This window comes from Trichomycterus rosablanca, chromosome 21 (genome assembly GCF_030014385.1).
Source record: "Trichomycterus rosablanca isolate fTriRos1 chromosome 21, fTriRos1.hap1, whole genome shotgun sequence".
Taxonomy (NCBI): Eukaryota; Metazoa; Chordata; class Actinopteri; order Siluriformes; family Trichomycteridae; genus Trichomycterus; species Trichomycterus rosablanca.
The window spans coordinates 22,076,686-22,096,435 of record NC_086008.1 but is presented as its reverse complement, the minus strand read 5'-3'; the positions used below and the strand labels follow the sequence as shown (position 1 = coordinate 22,096,435).

Sequence of the window (19,750 nt, the reverse complement as noted above, 5' to 3'; positions counted from 1 at the left end):
AACTTTTCATGGATGATTTTTCAGCTGCTGCTTCAAGCTGACATAAGTTAGAATTTTTTTTTTTTTTTTAATATGAATCCCAATATTTATTTTTGTTTAACACATGCCAATCAGGGAGTAGATCTGGCCCAAACGAGATTATTTAAATACAATTAATTAATTACGATTAATTAATTTTGCCAAAGTTCAGTGGTTATAGGATGTTGAGATATATCTATGACTTGTACAACCCAAATCAAAAATTGGGACAGTATAGAAAATGCGAATAAAAAAGACAGTGTTTCTTACATTTACATTGATATCTTATATGAACCCAGAATATTTCATGTTTTGTCTGGTCAACTTCATTACAATTCTTAACATAGACATTTTAAGCCTACAACACGTTCTAAAAAAGTTGGAAAGCTGGAAGTTAGAGCTAATAATAAGGTAAAAAAAATAATGACGTGATTTTAAACAGGCGATGTCAACAGCTGATTATAATGATGAATTGCACAAATCATGTTCAGATGGAAGAAAGAAAAAAGGTTGTTAAGGTTGTTTACAGGATTAAAAGAACAATCTTCATATTTTTCAAAATGACCGCTTCAGTTTATACTAACAGCATTGACTTTTTACTTCTACTTTTAATACTTAAGTACATTTTATATCAAATTACTTTTAATACTTAAGTACATTAAACATCAGATACTTTTAGACTTTTACTCAAGTAATATTCCATGAGGTGACTTTTACTTCTAAGTAAATTTTCTGGTAAGATACTTGTACTTTTACTCAAGTAAGGCATTCAGGTACTTTATACACCACTGACTGTAAGATAATGAGTTATTATCACACTTAATAACTTTTTAATTTCTAAATCCTCCAACTTAACCTGAGGTTGTTTTTCTTTACACACAGCAGTGATGCAGAACTTATTTTAGTTTGGATAAATGTCAGTGGTGTTCAGCTGCAGGTTCTTCATGATATTAAAAGTTACTTGATTCACTGTGCAGTCCTGTTTTAATTGAATATTATCTATCAAGCACATTAGAGAACCAAAAATATCTAGAAACGCCTCCTATTTATTTTTAGGTATTTCAGGGGTATAAAACCAATTATATAAATTATGCTCACAATTTTACACACCACACTTTCCACCAGTGTTTGGGATGTATTAGAACTAATAATGTCAGCACTATTAACTCATTACTGAAAATCAAATAAATAAAGACATTTAAAACAAGTGGGTGCTGGGTAATATGGACTTTCTTAAAATCCCCAAAAAAGATCTTCCAAACACCTGAATCTAAATAATCTAAATGAAACTTTCAGACTCAGATCTTTTAGCATCTGCTGTAAAATCTGTAGAAAAGTGCGACAGACAATAACAGGAAACAATTCTGTTATATAATTGTTTTAATCATTCTAAACAAAACCTTTATACATATAAATAAACAGACATTTAAGAGAATCCCAACTTTTACAGTTTTATCTCCACCAATGTCGATCTCTGCTCTGATTGAGGAGAATGAAGCTAACCCACGCCCCCTCCGACATGTGGGCAGCAGCCGTATGCATTTTATCACCTACACTTTGACGAGTGCAGTGCAGCTCAGCATTGTGTACAGAGAGACACACCCTGACAGCTCTCTTTTCTCATCTCTGTGCAGGTGCCACCAGTCAGCCAGCAGAGGTTGTAATTGCACAAGTCATGGGAGAGAGACCCCATCCGGCTTAGTCCCGCCCATATCTGAACAACAGGCCAATAGTCGTTCATGTGGCCGCTCAGCCTTAGCTGGCAGGTAGAGCTGAGATTCGATACAATGTATTCGAGATCCCAGCTCCGGTTCCAGTCTACAAATATGTTCGTATTTATGACATTTAGCAGATGCGTTTATCAAAAAGAACTTAACAATCAATCAATCGAGTGTTAAGGGCCTCATTTAGGGGCCCAACAGTATCTGCCAGAAATCATTCTATTGAACAGTGCTGAACCAGCCTCGCCTTGGGTGTTTCTGTTCTCTCATCATTTTCTCGTCCAAACTTCCTCCTAGAAAACAAAAGAAAAATCTCATCAGTGCTGAAGTGAGCAGCACTTAGTTACAGAAACGTACACATCACACATTAGCGTAAAGCTATATGTCTTTATCTGTGTGAGCATCATGCAGATCTACACATAGGTGTTCCTTTATAACTCTCTGGAGGTTCACTCACTTCACAATGGCTTACACAAACCAGACCATCATCATACACTAAATTACAATATTTAATAAAAAAAATCACATGCAAGGAGCCTATCGGAGAGCACTTCTAACATCCTCTGTTTCTATTTCATCATTAAACTGCTCTGATTGATTTTGTACAATTTGGGCCACATAATGAATTCTGTTTTGTTTCTGACACCTTCTAAATGTTCCACCAAACTCAACACTTCTTTAGATCAGCACAATGAGATCAGATGTGCACACTGGCTCCTCTGCAGGCTTTTGTTTAATACGCTTACCCATAATGCCCCGTCTATATCACTACACAATGATGCATACATATATCTACATATAAGCATAAATCAGCCTTTAGTTGTTTTGTTTGTTGAAAAGCATTAAGATAAACCGCGTCCAATGTCATCCCGTCAATCAATCTCTCATTATACCGGTCCCTGCTCCTGATTGGGGCTGACGAGGCCGTTCCACGCCTCCTCCGATACGTGCACAGCCAATCGACCATCTTATCACCCACACTTGACGAGTGGAGCGCGTCAGAGTACTGTGCACGGAGGATCACACACTCCGCCGCACCCCCTCCCGTCTCCATGCAGGCGTCCCCAACCAGCCAGCAGAGGGCGCAACCGCCCCAGTCCTGAAAGAGCATCCCCTCCGGTCTAGAGTCCCGCCCCCCACCCCACCTGAACAACAATCGTTCCCAGCCTTTCGACCGGTGAAGGCAGAGCTGGATTCGAAACTGGTTGCAGCGCGTGTTTTTACCGCTGCGCCACCTGAGCGACTGATTTTAATTCTTTAGTTTGAAAGATTTACTCACACACTGGTTGGCTGGTTACTTTAATTGGAACAGAACTGAATCCTGTAAGACAGATAATAGACAGTCAGTTATAATAAAAGCTGCACAGGATTTCACACTGACATCTAAATGTGTCTTCTTCTACTTCATCACTGCTTCGTTCTTCACTTACCAAACTTCTTCTTCTTCATCCAGATCAGAACTCCAGCAATCAGAGCAACCAGAATAGCAGTTATGGCTGCACCAATGATGATTCCAAGTGGAACAGGTTCCTCTGGCTCTACAGAACCTGAACCAGAACAGAAGCTCTATTAGAAGCCTAGTCACACTTTCACAATAGAAATATGGAGATTCTACAGGAACGTGGTTCTCCTACCTGGAACTATAGGCACTAAGTCCTTCTCCAGGCTGCTGTGCTGAACCTCACAGGTGTAATTGTGTTTCTTCAGCTCCTCAGGTGAGACTCTCAGAACGGCTCTCTTCTGGAAGCTTCCATCCTGGTTGGGTAACGTGTCATTGGGGCTCACATCCATTTTCTTTCCATCCTTCAGCCAGGTGATATTTATTTCTTTAGGGAAGAAACCTGTAGCGTGACACACCAGCTCTGGTCGAGAGAAGTGCTTGTGGAACATGGAGGCTACAGGACGATCTGCAGAGACACGGAGGGACATACAGTGTATCACAAAAGTGAGTACACCCCTCACATTTCTGCAGATATTTAAGTATATCTTTTCATGGGACAACACTGACAAAATGACACTTTGACACAATGAAAAGTAGTCTGTGTGCAGCTTATATAACAGTGTAAATTTATTCTTCCCTCAAAATAACTCAATATACAGCCATTAATGTCTAAACCACCGGCAACAAAAGTGAGTACACCCCTAAGAGACTACACCCCTAAATGTCCAAATTGAGCAGTGCTTGTCATTTTCCCTCCAAAATGTCATGTGATTTGTTAGTGTTACTAGGTCTCAGGTGTGCATAGGGAGCAGGTGTGTTCAATTTAGTAGTACAGCTCTCACACTCTCTCATACTGGTCACTGAAAGTTCCAACATGGCACCTCATGGCAAAGAACTCTCTGAGGATCTTAAAAGACGAATTGTTGCGCTACATGAAGATGGCAAAGGCTACAAGAAGATTGCCAACACCCTGAAACTGAGCTGCAGCACAGTGGCCAAGATCATCCAGCGTTTTAAAAGAGCAGGGTCCACTCAGAACAGACCTTGCGTTGGTCGTCCAAAGAAGCTGAGTGCACGTGCTCAGCGTCACATCCAACTGCTGTCTTTGAAAGATAGGCGCAGGAGTGCTGTCAGCATTGCTGCAGAGATTGAAAAGGTGGGGGGTCAGCCTGTCAGTGCTCGGACCATACGCCGCACACTACATCAAATTGGTCTGCATGGCTGTCACCCCAGAAGGAAGCCTCTTCTGAAGTCTCTACACAAGAAAGCCCGCAAACAGTTTGCTGAAGACATGTCAACAAAGGACATGGATTACTGGAACCATGTCCTATGGTCTGATGAGACCAAGATTAATTTGTTTAGTTCAGATGGTCTCAAGCATGTGTGGCGGCAATCAGGTGAGGAGTACAAAGATAAGTGTGTCATGCCTACAGTCAAGCATGGTGGTGGGAATGCCATGGTCTGGGGCTGCATGGGTGCAGCAGGTGTTGGGGAGTTACATTTCATTGAGGGACACATGAACTCCAATATGTACTGTGAAATACTGAAGCAGAGCATGATCCCCTCCCTCCGGAAACTGGGTCGCAGGGCAGTGTTCCAGCATGATAATGACCCCAAACACACCTCTTAGACGACCACTGCTTTATTGAAGAGGCTGAGGGTAAAGGTGATGGACTGGCCAAGCATGTCTCCAGACCTAAACCCAATAGAACATCTTTGGGGCATCCTCAAGCGGAAGGTGGAGGAGCGCAAAGTCTTGAATATCCGCCAGCTCCGTGATGTCGTCATGGAGGAGTGGAAAAGCATTCCAGTGGCAACCTGTGAAGCTCTGGTAAACTCCATGCCCAGGAGAGTTAAGGCAGTTCTGGGAAATAATGGTGGCCACACAAAATATTGACACTTCAGGAACTTTCACTAAGGGGTGTACTCACTTTTGTTGCCGGTGGTTTAGACATTAATGGCTGTATATTGAGTTATTTTGAGGGAAGAATAAATTTACACTGTTATATAAGCTGCACACAGACTACTTTTCATTGTGTCAAAGTGTCATTTTGTCAGTGTTGTCCCATGAAAAGATATACTTAAATATCTGCAGAAATGTGAGGGGTGTACTCACTTTTGTGATACACTGTACATGTTTCAACATATGAGATACGAATGATGTGCCTTAATTGTGAATATTGCTTCTTTTACAACAGCGCTGACCATTCTGCTGTTATTGATCAGATGAGAGGAGACACGGCAACTGGGATCAAAGAGCCCCAGGCAAATCATGGATGGAACTTTGGTGGATGGAATCTTACTGGTTCCTTTAGCTCAGTAGGAGTGTGTTATAGACCAAATCAATCTCATTGGTATTTCTTTTCTATTTTTTACAATTAGAATGAAATCATCCTCAGCAGAAAACGTAATTCATCAGACCAGGCTACGTTTTCCTAAACTGTTCCCAGTAAATCTGTATGAAAATGGTTGTAGTTACATGAAACAATAACAGAGCAGATCAAATGTCCTACCTTTCCTTTCCAGAGTTGATTTGGCATAAGATGAAAACTCCCTCAGCCTGTCGATACAAACGTTCTTCAGGTAGGACATTCGGGACCCAATATTTTCTTTTAATTTGAGTTTGGTAATAATAGTGTTAGCACAATCATTAGCTGGAGTCCAGGTTTCAGTTTTCAGATCCAGACTAATGAAATCTTCTCCATCATAAATGTACTTCTCATATTCTTCAGTGGTGTTGTCATCATAGATCTTACAGCCGTATATCCTCAGCAGTGTGTGAATTCCTGTAGATACACAATGAGAGAAAAAGAATGAATCAATAATTCTATTTAATGTATTTTAAATGACACCTTTCAACACCCCATGTGAGAGATTGGTGGCCTGTCTAAGGTACGTTCCTGCATTGGAGCTGCATTTATGTTTCCAGGGAACCGGACCAACAGTGACCCTGGCCAGCATAAAGTGGTGGTAACAATAAAAATAAAATCTTGTATAAAATCTTATCTCTTCTCTCACACCATAATTATCTATTAGCAATAATAACATGAACACACCAGAACTTGTATTATGCAAAAGCAAGTTTTTAAACTTCAGTTCTGGAGGCCTGGAAGAATTTCAAGTTTTTCCTGCTCTCAACACACCTGATTCAAATCCTCAGCTCTTTAAAATTAGCCCATAACTGGGAGCATCAAGAGAGGGTTTTGGTTAGATGTAAAAAGGAATGGCAGTTTAAAAAGTAAAAGTTTGGCTATTTATCTTTGAGAAAGTCCTAGAGGAAAGACTGGAAACTCTGGCTAAAATTTTACAAATGGCTAAAACTGCATTTATAAAAAAGAGACTGGAAAAACACAGTTATTAATTTGCGACATGGTAATATATCATAAAAAATAAGTCAATCAATTTGAGCCTTTACAACCTGTTAGCACAGAATAAAACCACTCGAACATAAAACTTTTTCTCCTCACCTGTAGAGTTGTTGAAAGTTGAGTTTTTGACACCGCAAGTGTTTATAATTGTAGTCATAGTGGTGTTGAGGTGTTTCCTCTTATCGTCCATCTCCTGTTTTTGCTTCTTCCGGTAGTCTGAACCTTCTATCTTCTTTACCCACTCCATCTTCAGGGTTAGATTTCCGTTGTTGCTGTCACAGTACTGAAACGGCTGTTCATCCACCATGCCAACAGCAATGAACTCTGGGATATGCTGACTTGAAGTGGAAACCATGAAGCAATACTGCAGTGAGTGAGTCTCTGGAAAAAAAGAAAAACATTTTTAGTTTGTTTTAATAACAAACTTCCTCTCATCATGAGGTGCCAGATAAGAATTTCTTCTGGAACTTAGCAGGAGACCACTGTTCCATGTACTTAATGAGTGTAACCTAGCCCTAGTTAACTTAAACTTAGTTATTGCTGCAGGTATTAATCCACCTCAAATACATTTGATCATTTCTGCTGCTGAAAAAATTCATCTCAGAGGTCGCCATCTTATCTTCCTCCCGACCTTTAGTTTCTGTGCTCACCTGTCTGTGATCTACGACGGCGTATTAGGGCCACTTTAAAAAATTTTTTTATTTGTTTTGAGATTAAAGTTGAAATAATATGGTCATAGCAGCCGCCTCGTGTTAAAATGAGTGATGTTCATGATTTGGTGAAGTTATACTTTCGCAGCACCGGATTGTTATTAGCATAAGGACGCTGAAACGTACAACGGCGTATTAGGGCCACTGTAAAAATATTTTTAAATTTTTAAAGTTTCGATTTTGAGATTAAAGTCAAAATATTATGAGATTAAAGTCGAAATGATTATGAGAATAAAGTGGAAATAGTATAGTTATGGAGTGAGCAGCTGTCGTAGGTTTGTCAGTTTAGAGAAGTTTGGGTCTCAGTACCTGGATCGGCACGCATGCGCCGAGAGCCGCTTATAGTGAGTGTTACTGTGAGTGTCCAATAACCCACTTTTGTTTTTGGGTGGCTGTTTCTATTATAGCTTCCATCCACATGACATGAAGACTATACATGTCATTGCAATCATTTATAGCGATACCGTACGGCTTTAGTTTATTGTACGAGTCCATAAAGCTCGGTTGAGGTACCGGCGACAACGCAGACGCCGAGCGCACCGGTGCTGCACGTTCTAAATAAACCCAGTTTATTACAAAGCAGTTTCAGCTCCTTACACTGATAACACGCAGGTGCTGATGTTACATGAGATCGAGGATTTCTTTATTTGTCAAACCGATATGAAAATATGAAATCCGACGTTGGACGTTGCTATGGCTATAATATTTAGACTTTAATCTCGTTATTATTTTGACTTTAATCTCGAAATCGAAATTTATATGACTTTATTCTCAAAATCAATCAAAATTTTTCTTTAAAGTGGCCCTAAATTGTGTAAACACCAAATATAAATAATCCAGCTCACCTGTAGATGTTTGATGTAGACCACAGAGGAGTAATAAAACTGTCCATATGTGATCCATTTTGTTCAGATTTCAACAATAAACAGCTGAAACTGTTCTTCAGTAGCGGTTCGTCGCAGTCGTCTTCCCCTAGTCCCCGTTTATTAGGGGTCGCCACCGCGGATCTGGTTCTCAAGTCGGCCATCGTGCTATATACAGTTCAAACTTCGGACTAATCTGAATTTTACTTTTCGCTGGACTCTGGGCGGTTCCTGAATCATCCGGTTTAATGATTCGACTCTTCGTACTGAATCAGGAATCACGAGTCCCAGGTCACCACAAACACCGCGGACTAAGATGATTTGTCTGAAGTCCGTGAATCTAAGTAATAAGTTAAATATTACAATAAACAAGCTGCAAAACACACTGGTGTTCGTTATGCGGCTGATAATATGCACATGCTATTATTATTATTATTATTATTATTATTATTATTAAAATGCAAATGCTTACAGGCTACTTTAGGACTGTACTACTTAAGGAGTATCATAGTCCCCATGGTCATTTATTGACCCCCATGGTAATTTATTTATTACATCTGATTGGTAGGTGAGTCCACCCCATCTCCCCCTCTTTAACCCTATTCCCCAATATCAATATTCCACTTGGAAAAAAGATTTGGATGCATTTTCATTTTAAGTTGTGTTTATTTGTTTTTTGGTGCGTGGAATTTGTAACATAATAATGTGTAATTGTAATTTATTTTATTTATTTACATTACTGAGTGACTCAGATTAACCCGAGTCCACAAAATGAACCGACTTTACCAGCACTATTTTCTCCTGTTGGCGTCATAAGTTTCCGGGCAGAAATCAAATTTGCAGGTTTGCGCCTCACAAAACACACAGGTTAGTTTTACAGACGATTTGATGTTTAATTATCATGATTAATTTAACACACAGTAGATTTATTAGCCATAAACCAACAGACTGTAAACGATTATATACATTTTACAGAAGCCACTGGTCAAATAAGCATGATTGTAGAATTTCCAGGTAAGTACATTAACCAACAATCAGGAAGTTTGATAACAGGCGCACAAGAATTAAATAAAGAGAAATAACTAAAACCACATATAATATTTCATTAGTATACATTGTTTAAACCACATTAATCTTTTATAATACAAGATTATTCTGTATTAAGGAGAGACAGAAAGGCAGGTATATTGTGAGAGGGAGTAAGATTAAAGATAGCTAAACGAACTGGTATACAACGTTTTTGTCATTAATATTAATTAAGATTATAAATCCATAATAATCCTAAAATAAAAATATTATTAATACAAATTGCTTTATGCAACACATTAAAACAATATTTGTTTTTGTTTCTTGTAGAAATATTTTAGTGTTCTATAAAAAAACACATATTTAGTGCAGTTAAAGCATCCAGTCTTAAACCCATAACAGAGGAGAAAGTTTCAATTATTCAGATGAAATGATCGTGTTTTTATAATAAATGTTTCATAATTCTTAATTAATTTAGGTACACGATCTGTGCAGTACTGTAAGATAATGAGTTATTACCACACTTAATAACCTTTTACTTTCTAAATCATCCAACTTAACCTGAGGTTGTTTTTCTACACACAGCAGTGATGCAGAACTTTTATATTCTGGATAAATATCAGTGGTGTTTAGCTGCAGGTTCTTCATGATATTATAAGTTACCTGATTCACTGTGCAGTCCGGTTTTAATGGAATATTATCTATAGAGCACATTACAGAAGCAAAAGTATCTAGAAACGCCTCCTAATTATGTTTACTGTAGGTGTTTCAGGTGTATAAAACCAATTATATAAATTATGCTCACAATTTTACGAACCACATTTTCCACCAGTGTTTGGGATGTATTAGAACTGATAATGCCAGCACTATTAACTCCTTACTGAAACCTGCTAATATTGTAAAATCTAATAAATAAAGACATTTAAAACAAGTGGGTGTTGGGTAATATGGACTTTCTTAAAATCCCCCCAAAAAGATCTTCTAAACACCTGAATGTAAACGAACTTTTCAGACTAAAATCTGTAGAAAAGTGAGACAGACAATAACAGGAAACAATTCTGTTATATCATTGTTTTAATCATTCTAAACAAGACATTTATACATAGAAATAAATAAAAACTTTCTTTTGAAATAATAATACACAATTAATAATTCCACAATCAGCAAACAGACCATTCACTCTTTTTGTTTAAAATAAAAAGTAAAAAAATACATTTTCTTGTGTAACAAGAGGACAAAAATACCATAAATACCATTGCTTTCTTTACCAACAGACATTTAAGAGAATCCAAACATTTACACTTTCATCTGAAGTGGCAAAGTTCAAGCAATTAAGTATTAAGGGCCTCACTCAAGGGCCCAACGTATATACTATTAGTTTAGGTATATAATATCGAGTTATATAATCAGTTTAGTGTTATTAGTTAATATTATTTCTGCATATTTCTGGTTGAAATCTAGAATAAATGGACTGTGGTATGTCGAGGCCTCCCATTTCTTTACAAAGTGTTCAGATTTACAAGTCCAGCAGCACAAGCACTGCAGAAATGAGATCTTAGATGAGTATGTGTGGATCTATGTGGATCAAATGTTCTTTTTCATCAAACATCATTCAGATATTTAAGACATCTGCTACTGGCCTTGTTTAAAATAAGGATTTTAATGTTGATCTACTTCTGACGTTAATGTTAGTGTTTATGTTTCTGCTCTATACATTAATGCCACCATACGTTGTTAATAAAGTTAATAGTCAACTAATGACACATGACAGGTTATTGGTTAAAATAATTTGGCAGAATTTGCCTTAATTATTTTATAATATAATAATGTTTACTGCATCTCTAAAAGCTGTACACACTAATCCTGTACATACTGTCCTATTCATTCTTCCATTCATTCTGTGTAAATGTTTAGATTCTCTCAACACTACAAAAAACAGTTTTTTTCTTCTTCTTACCCAAGTGCAACTGATCTACAGACTGTTTAATGTATAAAGTTACTTGTGATCAATGATTCTGCATGAATGACCACATAATATACAGATGCCATAAGAGAGTCTACAAATATGTTGGTATTTATGACATTAAACAGATGCTTTTATCAAAAGAACTTAACTATCAAACAATCAAGTGTTAAGGGCCCAACAGCATCAACTTGGCTGGGGTGAGGCTTCGACCAGCAACCATCTGATCAGCAGTCTGGTTCTTTTTTCTTTCAATTTCCCCGACTGTTGTAGATTAGTTATCTGAAACTGCCAGCAATCATTCTATTGAACAGCGATGAACCAGCCTCGCCTTGTTTCTGTTCTCTCATCATTTTCTCTTCCAAACGTCCTCCTAGAAAACAAAAGAAAGAAAAAACTCATCAGTGCTGATGTGAGCAGCATTTAGTTACCGAAACGTACACATCACACATCAGCATATAAAAATTATATATTGTAAATGTGTATGTAAAATTATATATAAAAATATACACATCAACACATAAGGGTTCCTTCAAAGCTCTCTGTAGTTTGGCTCACTCCACAATGTGCAGTCTTACATAAATCAGACCTCTATCATACACTAAATAAACAGTATTTAATACAAATGTAACTGCAAGGACACTACTGGACAGCACTTCAAACATCCTCTGGTTCAATTTCATAATTAAACTGCTCTACATAGAAGTGTAAATAAGCTTTGTTTGTTGATAAGCATTAAGATAAAGGAGAGTTTTTCAGGAGGATGATTCTTTACAGTCTGTAAACTATTTAAAATAAAAATTTTAAGCTAAACAATAAATGATTTTAATTCTTTAGTTTGAAAGATTTACTCACACACTGGTTGGCTGGTTGCTTTAAGTGGAACAGAACTGAATCCTGTAAGACAGATAATAGACAGTCAGTTATAATAAAAGCTGCACAGGATTTTACACCTGCATTAAACTTTCTAAATGTGTCTTCAACTACTTCATCACTGCTTTGTTCTTCACTTACCAGCCTTCTTCTTCTTCATCCAGATCAGAACTCCAGCAATAAGAGCAAGAACAGCCACGACTGCACCAACGATGATACCAAGAGATCCTCTACCTACATCTACATCTACAGAACCTGAACCAGAACAGAAGCTCTATTAGAAGCCTAGTCACACTTTCACAATAGAAATGTGGAGATTCTACAGGAACGTGGTTCTCCTACCTGGAGCTTTAAGCACTAAGTCCTTCTCCAGGCTGCTGTGCTGAACCACACAGGTGTATTCATGTTCCTTCAGCTCCTCAGGTGAGACTCTCAGAACGGCTCTCTTCTGGAAGGTTCCATCCTGGTTGGGTAACGTGTCATTGGGGACCACATCCATTTTCTTTCCATCCTTCAGCCAGGTGATATTTATTTCTTTGGAGAAGAAACCTGTAGCGTGACACACCAGCTCTGGTCGAGGGAAGTGCTTGTGGAACACGGAGGCTTCAGGACGATCTGCAGGGACACAGAGGGACATACATGTTTCAACTTATATGATATGAATGATGTGCCTTAATTGTCAAGATTGCTTCTTTTACAACAGCACTGACCATTCTGCTGTTATTGATTAGATGAGAGGAGACACGGCAACTGGGATCAAAGAGCCCCAGGCAAATCATGGATGGAATTCTTACTGGTTCCTTTAGCTCAGGAAAAGTGTGTTATGGACCAAATTAGTCTTGTTGTTTTTCTTTTCTATGTTTTTATCATAGCTGTAGATCTGATGTACAACTTGGATTTTAAAACAAGATTGTTCTGATTACAGCTTGTTTCTGCACCATCACAAGATGGTCAATTGTGGTCATGAAGGGATGCACGTCCTCTGTAGCCTATTTAAATAGGTTGTGGCATTTCATCCATGATTGATTGATTTTGACAAGCCCAAGGTGTGCCAAGAAAATATTAACATGAAACTACAATTATACAGCAGAAATCCTCCTACATCCTCAGCAGAAAACGAAATTCATCAGACCAGGCTACGTTTTCCTAAACTGTTCCCAGTAAATCTGTATGAAAATGGTTGTAGTTACATGAAACAATAACAGAGCAGATCAAATGTCCTACCTTTCCTTTCCAGAGTTGATTTGGCATAAGATGAAAACTCCTTCAGCCTGTCGATACAGACGTTCTTCAGGTAGGACATTCGGGACCCAATATTCTCTCTAAACTTGAGTTTGATCATAATAGTGTTAGCACAATCATTAGCTGGAGTCCAGGTTTCAGTTTTCAGATCCAGACTAATGAAATCTTCTCCATCATAAATGTACTTCTCATATTCTTCAGTGGTGTTGTCATCTAAGATCTTACAGCCGTATCTCCTCTGCAGTGTGTGAATTCCTGTAGATACACAGTGAGAGAAAAAGAATGAATCAATATTTCTGTTTAATGTATTTTAATTCACACCTTTCAACAGGCCTTGTGATTTGATTGGTGGCCTGTCTAAGGTACGTTCCTGCATTTGAGCTGCATTTATGTTTCCAGGGAACCGGACCCACAGTGACCCTGGCCAGCATAAAGTGGTGGTAACAATGAAAAGGAAATCTTGTATAAAATCTTTTCTCTTCTTTGTTTTACATAATTTGATTCCCTAAATCTCACACCGTAATTTTCTATTAGCAATAACATGAACACACCACAACTTGTATTATGCAAAAACAAGTTTTTAAACTTTAGTTCTGGAGGCCTGGAAGAATTTCAAGTTTTTCCTGCTCTCAACACACCTGATTCAAATCCTGAGCACTTTACAATTAGCCCATAACTGGGAGCATTAAGAGAGGGTTTTGGTTAGTAAAAAAGGAACGGCTTCTTAGGACAGTGTTATATTTAAACGTTATTATCCTTCCATGAACAGTTATTTATTTGCGACATGGTAATATATCATAAAAAAATAAGTCAATCAACTGTAGCAGCCTTTCCAACCCGTTAGCACAGAACAAAAACACTCGAACATAAAACTTTTCCTCCTCACCTGTAGAGTTGTTGAAAGTCAGGATGGTGTTGAGGTGTTGCTGTGTATCGTTCATCTCAAGATTTTGCTTCTTCCGGTAGTCTGAACATTCTTCTTTCTTTACCCACTCCATCTTCAGGGTTAGATTTCTGTTGTTGCTGTCATAGTACTGAAACTGCTGTTCATCCACCATGCCAACAGCAATGAACTCTGGGATATGCTGACTTGAAGTGGAAACCATGAAGTAATACTGCAGTGAGTGAGTCTCTGGAAAAAAAAAAAAATAATTTTTTAGTTTGTTTTAATAACAAATTTCCTCTCATCATGAGGTGCCAGATAAGGATTTCTTCTGGAACTTAGCAGGAGACCACTGTTCCATGTACTTAATGAGTGTAATCTAGCCCTAGTTAACTTAAACTAAATTATTGCTGTATTAATCCACCTCATATACAATCACCGGCCATCTTATTGTGAACACCGACAGAGGTCGCCATCTTATCTTCCTCCCGACCTTTAGTTTCTGTGCTCACCTGTCTGTGATCGGCAGCCATTTTATGTGTGAATATAATACCTGGTGTACTTGTTGTATTCTGAGAAGTCTTGTATGATATTCTCTAATTCTAAGTGTTATCATTTCTTGTTTTGTTTACTTCTAGCCTGGACTTGATACGATTTCTTCATTTATTTGTGTTTTGCTCTGTTCGCCTCGGTATTGTGGAACCCTGCTTGTTAAGATGGCTCTCCGGTCCTGCACTTGCTTCCTGTGTGAAGCCGTTTATGCCACATTCACTCATTCATGTAATTATCTCGATGCCATAACTACCACAGTTACAGTTAAATTAACTGCCGACTTCTTCTTAAGTAATAATTAATAATAAAGTAATAATAAAATAATTAATTAATAATTAAGTAATAGATTAAGTAATTAATAATAAAGTAATTAAGCGATAAAGTAATAAATTAATAAAGTAAGTAATTGATAATAAAGTAATTAATAATGAAGTAAGTAATTAATAATAAAGTAATTAAGTAATAAATTAATAAAGTAATAAATTAATAATAAAGTAATTAAGCGATAAAGTAATAAATTAATAAAGTAAGTAATTGATAATAAAGTAAGTAATTAATAATGAAGTAAGTAATTAATAATAAAGTAATTAAGCGATAAAGTAATAAATTAATAAAGTAAGTAATTAATAATAAAGTAATTAAGCGATAAAGCAATAAATTAATAAAGTAAGTAATTGATAATAAAGTAAGTAATTAATAATGAAGTAAGTAATTAATAATAAAGTAATTAAGCGATAAAGTAATACATTAATAAAGTAAGTAATTAATAATAAAGTAATTAAGCGATAAAGTAATACATTAATAATAAAGTAATTAAGCGATAAAGTAATAAATTAATAAAGTAATTAAGTAATAAGGTAAGTAATCAATAATAAAGTAATAAATTAATTAAGTAATATAGTAAGTAATTAGTAATAAAGTAAGTAATTAATAATAAAGTAATTAAGTGATAAAGCAATAAATTAATTAAGTAATATAGTAAGTAATTAGTAATAAAGTAAGTAATTAAGTGATAAAGCAATAAATTAATTAAGTAATATAGTAAGTAATTAGTAATAAAGTAAGTAATTAATAATAAAGTAATTAAGGGATAAAGTAATAAATTAATTATATCTTATATACGCTCAACGAGTCCTTGGAATCTTCTGGAACATGAATACGTGACCAAGCGCAATTGCAACTGCGTCACAGATGTATTGCTTTATCGTTATACTTAATATAAATAAATAAATACATAAACTATATGTATTTAAGCACATAAATTAAGTCAGCTTCTCTGGTGTATTTTGATTCTTTGTTTTTGTTGTTTCTTCGATTTATTCTACCTACCGAGATCTACTGTTTCGACTTTAATTTAATTAGTTGAAATAATAAATCAATAAAACTATTTACTATATCTATAAATCTGATCTACTATATCTATAGGTATCTATATCTATAAATCAAAATCAACGGAACACCCCGACCAAAGAAAGATCGTATTAAAAGATTTGTATGTAAAGTGCGTTACAAATAAAATGTATTATTATTATTACTATTATTATTATTATAAAGAATTATTGTAACGCTGCTCGATACAGGCAGGAACTCTTCTCTACTCATAATCCAGTCTCTTACACCAGGAACGGTGTAATTGTTTAAATATGAAGATTTCATTAAAGTAAAATAATTATTAATCTAATAATCTAACAATTGTGTAAATACCTAATAAAAATAATCCAGCTCACCCGCAGATGTTTGATGTAGAACACAGAATAAGAAAACTGCCCGTAATAACAGCATCCTGTGATAAATTGTTTCCAGATTTCAAAAATAAGGTGAAACTCTTCTTTAAAGGTGTTTCGCCGCAGTCGTTTTCCCCTTGTTCCCGTGTTTTAAAGCTCGCCATGGCGGATCTGGTTCGTCCCTTCCACACTAATTTTAATGTTAGCCTTGGAAATTGTATCGAAATGGAGCCGAGCTTCATCGTCCTTCTCTTCGTTCTCTTCATCAGAGCAAGGGCAGAGAAGTAGAGAGAAGTCCGCCGCTCTCCTCGTGTGGGTTGTTTGCCAATCTGAACTGCACGTTCCCTCCGTCTCGGTCCCAGCAGAGCAAGAGCAGAGCGGTAGAGTCTGTCAATCTGAACTGCACGTTCCCTCCGTCGCCTGGTCCAGGTAGAGTCTGTCAATCTGAACTGCACGTTCCCTCCGTCGCCTGGTCCAGGTAGAGTCTGTCAATCTGAACTGCACGTTCCCTCCGTCGCCTGGTCCAGGTAGAGTCTGTCAATCTGAACTGCACGTTCCCTCCGTCGCCTGGTCCAGGTAGAGTCAGCCAATCTGAACTGCACGTTCCCTCCGTCGCCTGGTCCAGGTAGAGTCAGCCAATCTGAACTGCACGTTCCCTCCGTCGCCTGGTCCAGGTAGAGTCAGCCAATCTGAACTGCACGTTCCCTCCGTCGCCTGGTCCAGGTAGAGTCTGTCAATCTGAATTGCACGTTCCCTCCGTCGCCTGGTCCAGGTAGAGTCTGTCAATCTGAACTGCACGTTCCCTCCGTCGCCTGGTCCAGGTAGAGTCAGCCAATCTGAACTGCACGTTCCCTCCGTCGCCTGGTCCAGGTAGAGTCTGTCAATCTGAATTGCACGTTCCCTCCGTCGCCTGGTCCAGGTAGAGTCTGTCAATCTGAACTGCACGTTCCCTCCGTCGCCTGGTCCAGGTAGAGTCTGTCAATCTGAACTGCACGTTCCCTCCGTCGCCTGGTCCAGGTAGAGCGGTAGAGTCTACGGCTCTGGTTTGGGTGGTTTGGTTGTCTGCCAATCAGAATTCATCAGGATTCGCGTCATAAGTTTCCGGGCAGAATCCAGGTTTGCACCTTTTAAAACACACAGGTTCGTTTTTACAGACGATTTGATGTTTAATGATCATGATTAATTTAACACACAGTAGATTTATTAGCCATAAACCAACAGACTGTAAACGATTATATACATTTTACAGAAGCCACTGGTCAAATAAGCATGATTGTAGAATTTCCAGGTAAGTACATTAACCAACAATCAGAAAGTTTGATAACAGGCGCACAAGAATTAAATAAAGAGAAATAACTAAAACCACATATAATATTTCATTAGTATACATTGTTTAAACCACATTTATCTTTTATAATACAAGATTATTCTGTGTTAAGGAGAGACATAAAGGCAGGTATATTGTGAGAGGGAGTAAGATTAAAGATAGCTAAACGAACTGGTATACAACGTTTTTGTTATTAATATTAATTAAGATTATAAATCCATAATAATCCTAAAATAAAAATATTATTAATAAAAATTGCTTTATGCAACACATTAAAACAATATTTGTTTTTGTTTCTTGTAGAATTATTTTAGTGTTCTATAAAAAAACCACATATTTAGTGCAGTTAAAGCATCCAGTCTTAAACCCATAACAGAGGAGAAAGTTTAAATTATTCAGATGATATGATCGTGTTTTTATAATAAATGTTTCATAATTCTTAATTAATTTAGGTACACGATCTGTGCAGTACTGTAAGATAATGAGTTATTATCACACTTAATAACCTTTTACTTTCTAAATCCTCCAACTTAACCTGAGGTTGTTTTTCTACACACAGCAGTGATGCCAGAACTTTTATATTCTGGATAAATGTCAGTAATATTAAAAGTTACCTGATTCACTGTGCAGTCCTGTTTTAATGGAATATTATCTATCAAGCACACTAGAGGACCAAAATATCTAGAAAAGCCTCCTAATTATGTTTACTGTAGGTGTTTCAGGTGTATAAAACCGATGATATAAATTATGTTTCCAATTTTACGCACCACATTTTCCACCAGTGTTTGGGATGTATTAAAACTGAAAATGCCAGCACTATTAACTCCTTACTGAAACCTGCTAATATTGTAAAATCTAATAAATAAAAACATTTTAAAACAAGTGGGTCCTCAGTAATATGGACTTTCTTAAAATCCCCCCCCCCCCCAAAAAAAACAGCTTCTAAACACCTGAATCTAAATAATCTAAATGAACCTTTTAGATTCAGATCTTTTAGCAGCCGCAGTAAAATTTGTAGAAAAGTGTGACAGACAATAACAGGAAACAATTCCATGTTATATAATTGTTTTAATAATTATAAACAAGACATTTTTTTACATATAAATAAAAAAAAAACTTTCTTTTGAAATAATAATACACAATTAATAATTCCACAATCAGCAAACAGACCATTCACTCTTTTTGTTTAAAAAAAAAAAGTAAAAAAATAAATTTTCTTGTGTAACAAGAGGACACATGCCATAAACACCATTGCTTTCTTTACCAACAGACATTTAAGAGAATCCAAAATTTACACTTTCATCTGGAATGGCAAAGTTCAAGCAATTAAGTATTAAGGGCCTCACTCAAGGGCCTAACATATATACTACTAGCTTAGGTATATAATATTGAGTTATATAATCAGTTTAGTGTTATTAGTTTATATTATTTATTCATCTTTCTGGTTTAAATCTAGAATAAATGGACTGTGGTATGTCGAGGCCTCCTATTTCTTTACAAAGGGTTCAGATTTACTAGTCCAGCAGCACAAACACTGCAGAAATGAGATCTCAGTACGTGTGGATCAAATGTTCTTTTTCATCAAACATCATTCAGATATTTAAGACATCTGCTACTGGCCTTGTTTAAAATAAAGATTTTAATGTTGATCTACTTCTGACATTAATATTAGTGTTTATGTTTCTGCTCTACATTAATGCCACTATACGTTGTTAATAAAGTTAATAGTCAACTAATGACACATGACAGGTTATCAGTTAAAAGAATTTGGCAGAATTTGCCTTAATTATTTTATAATATAATAATGTTTTCTGCATCCTCTGAAAGCTGTACACACTAATCCTGTACATACTGTCCTATTCATTCTTCCATTCATTCTGTGTAAATGTTTAGATTCTCTCAACACTACAAAACACTGTTTTTTTCTTCTTCTTACCCAAGTACAAAAACTACTGAAAACTGTATAAAGTTATGATTCTGCATGAATGACCACATAATATACAGATGTCTTAAGAGAGACTACAAATATGTTGGTACTT

At 36.6% G+C, this 19,750-nt stretch overlaps 2 protein-coding genes across 2 annotated transcripts; both read right to left on the bottom strand.

Moving 5' to 3' along the window:
- Positions 1-1,380: 1,380 nt before the first annotated feature.
- Positions 1,381-8,294, bottom strand: LOC134335288 (patr class I histocompatibility antigen, A-2 alpha chain-like). The gene is made up of 7 exons (XM_063017806.1): positions 8,104-8,294; positions 6,648-6,929; positions 5,694-5,966; positions 3,374-3,646; positions 3,170-3,286; positions 3,019-3,060; positions 1,381-2,032 (listed from the first exon to the last, which is right to left on the bottom strand). Coding segments are annotated over exons 1-7 (1,047 nt in total). The 5' UTR covers positions 8,162-8,294; the 3' UTR covers positions 1,381-2,030.
- A 3,159-nt stretch (positions 8,295-11,453) lies between these two features.
- LOC134335757 (BOLA class I histocompatibility antigen, alpha chain BL3-7-like) lies at positions 11,454-14,641 on the bottom strand. Its single transcript, XM_063018349.1, has 7 exons — positions 14,548-14,641; positions 14,112-14,357; positions 13,208-13,480; positions 12,326-12,598; positions 12,125-12,238; positions 11,966-12,007; positions 11,454-11,483 (listed from the first exon to the last, which is right to left on the bottom strand). Coding segments are annotated over exons 1-7 (1,044 nt in total). The 3' UTR covers positions 11,454-11,481.
- Positions 14,642-19,750: the final 5,109 nt, after the last annotated feature.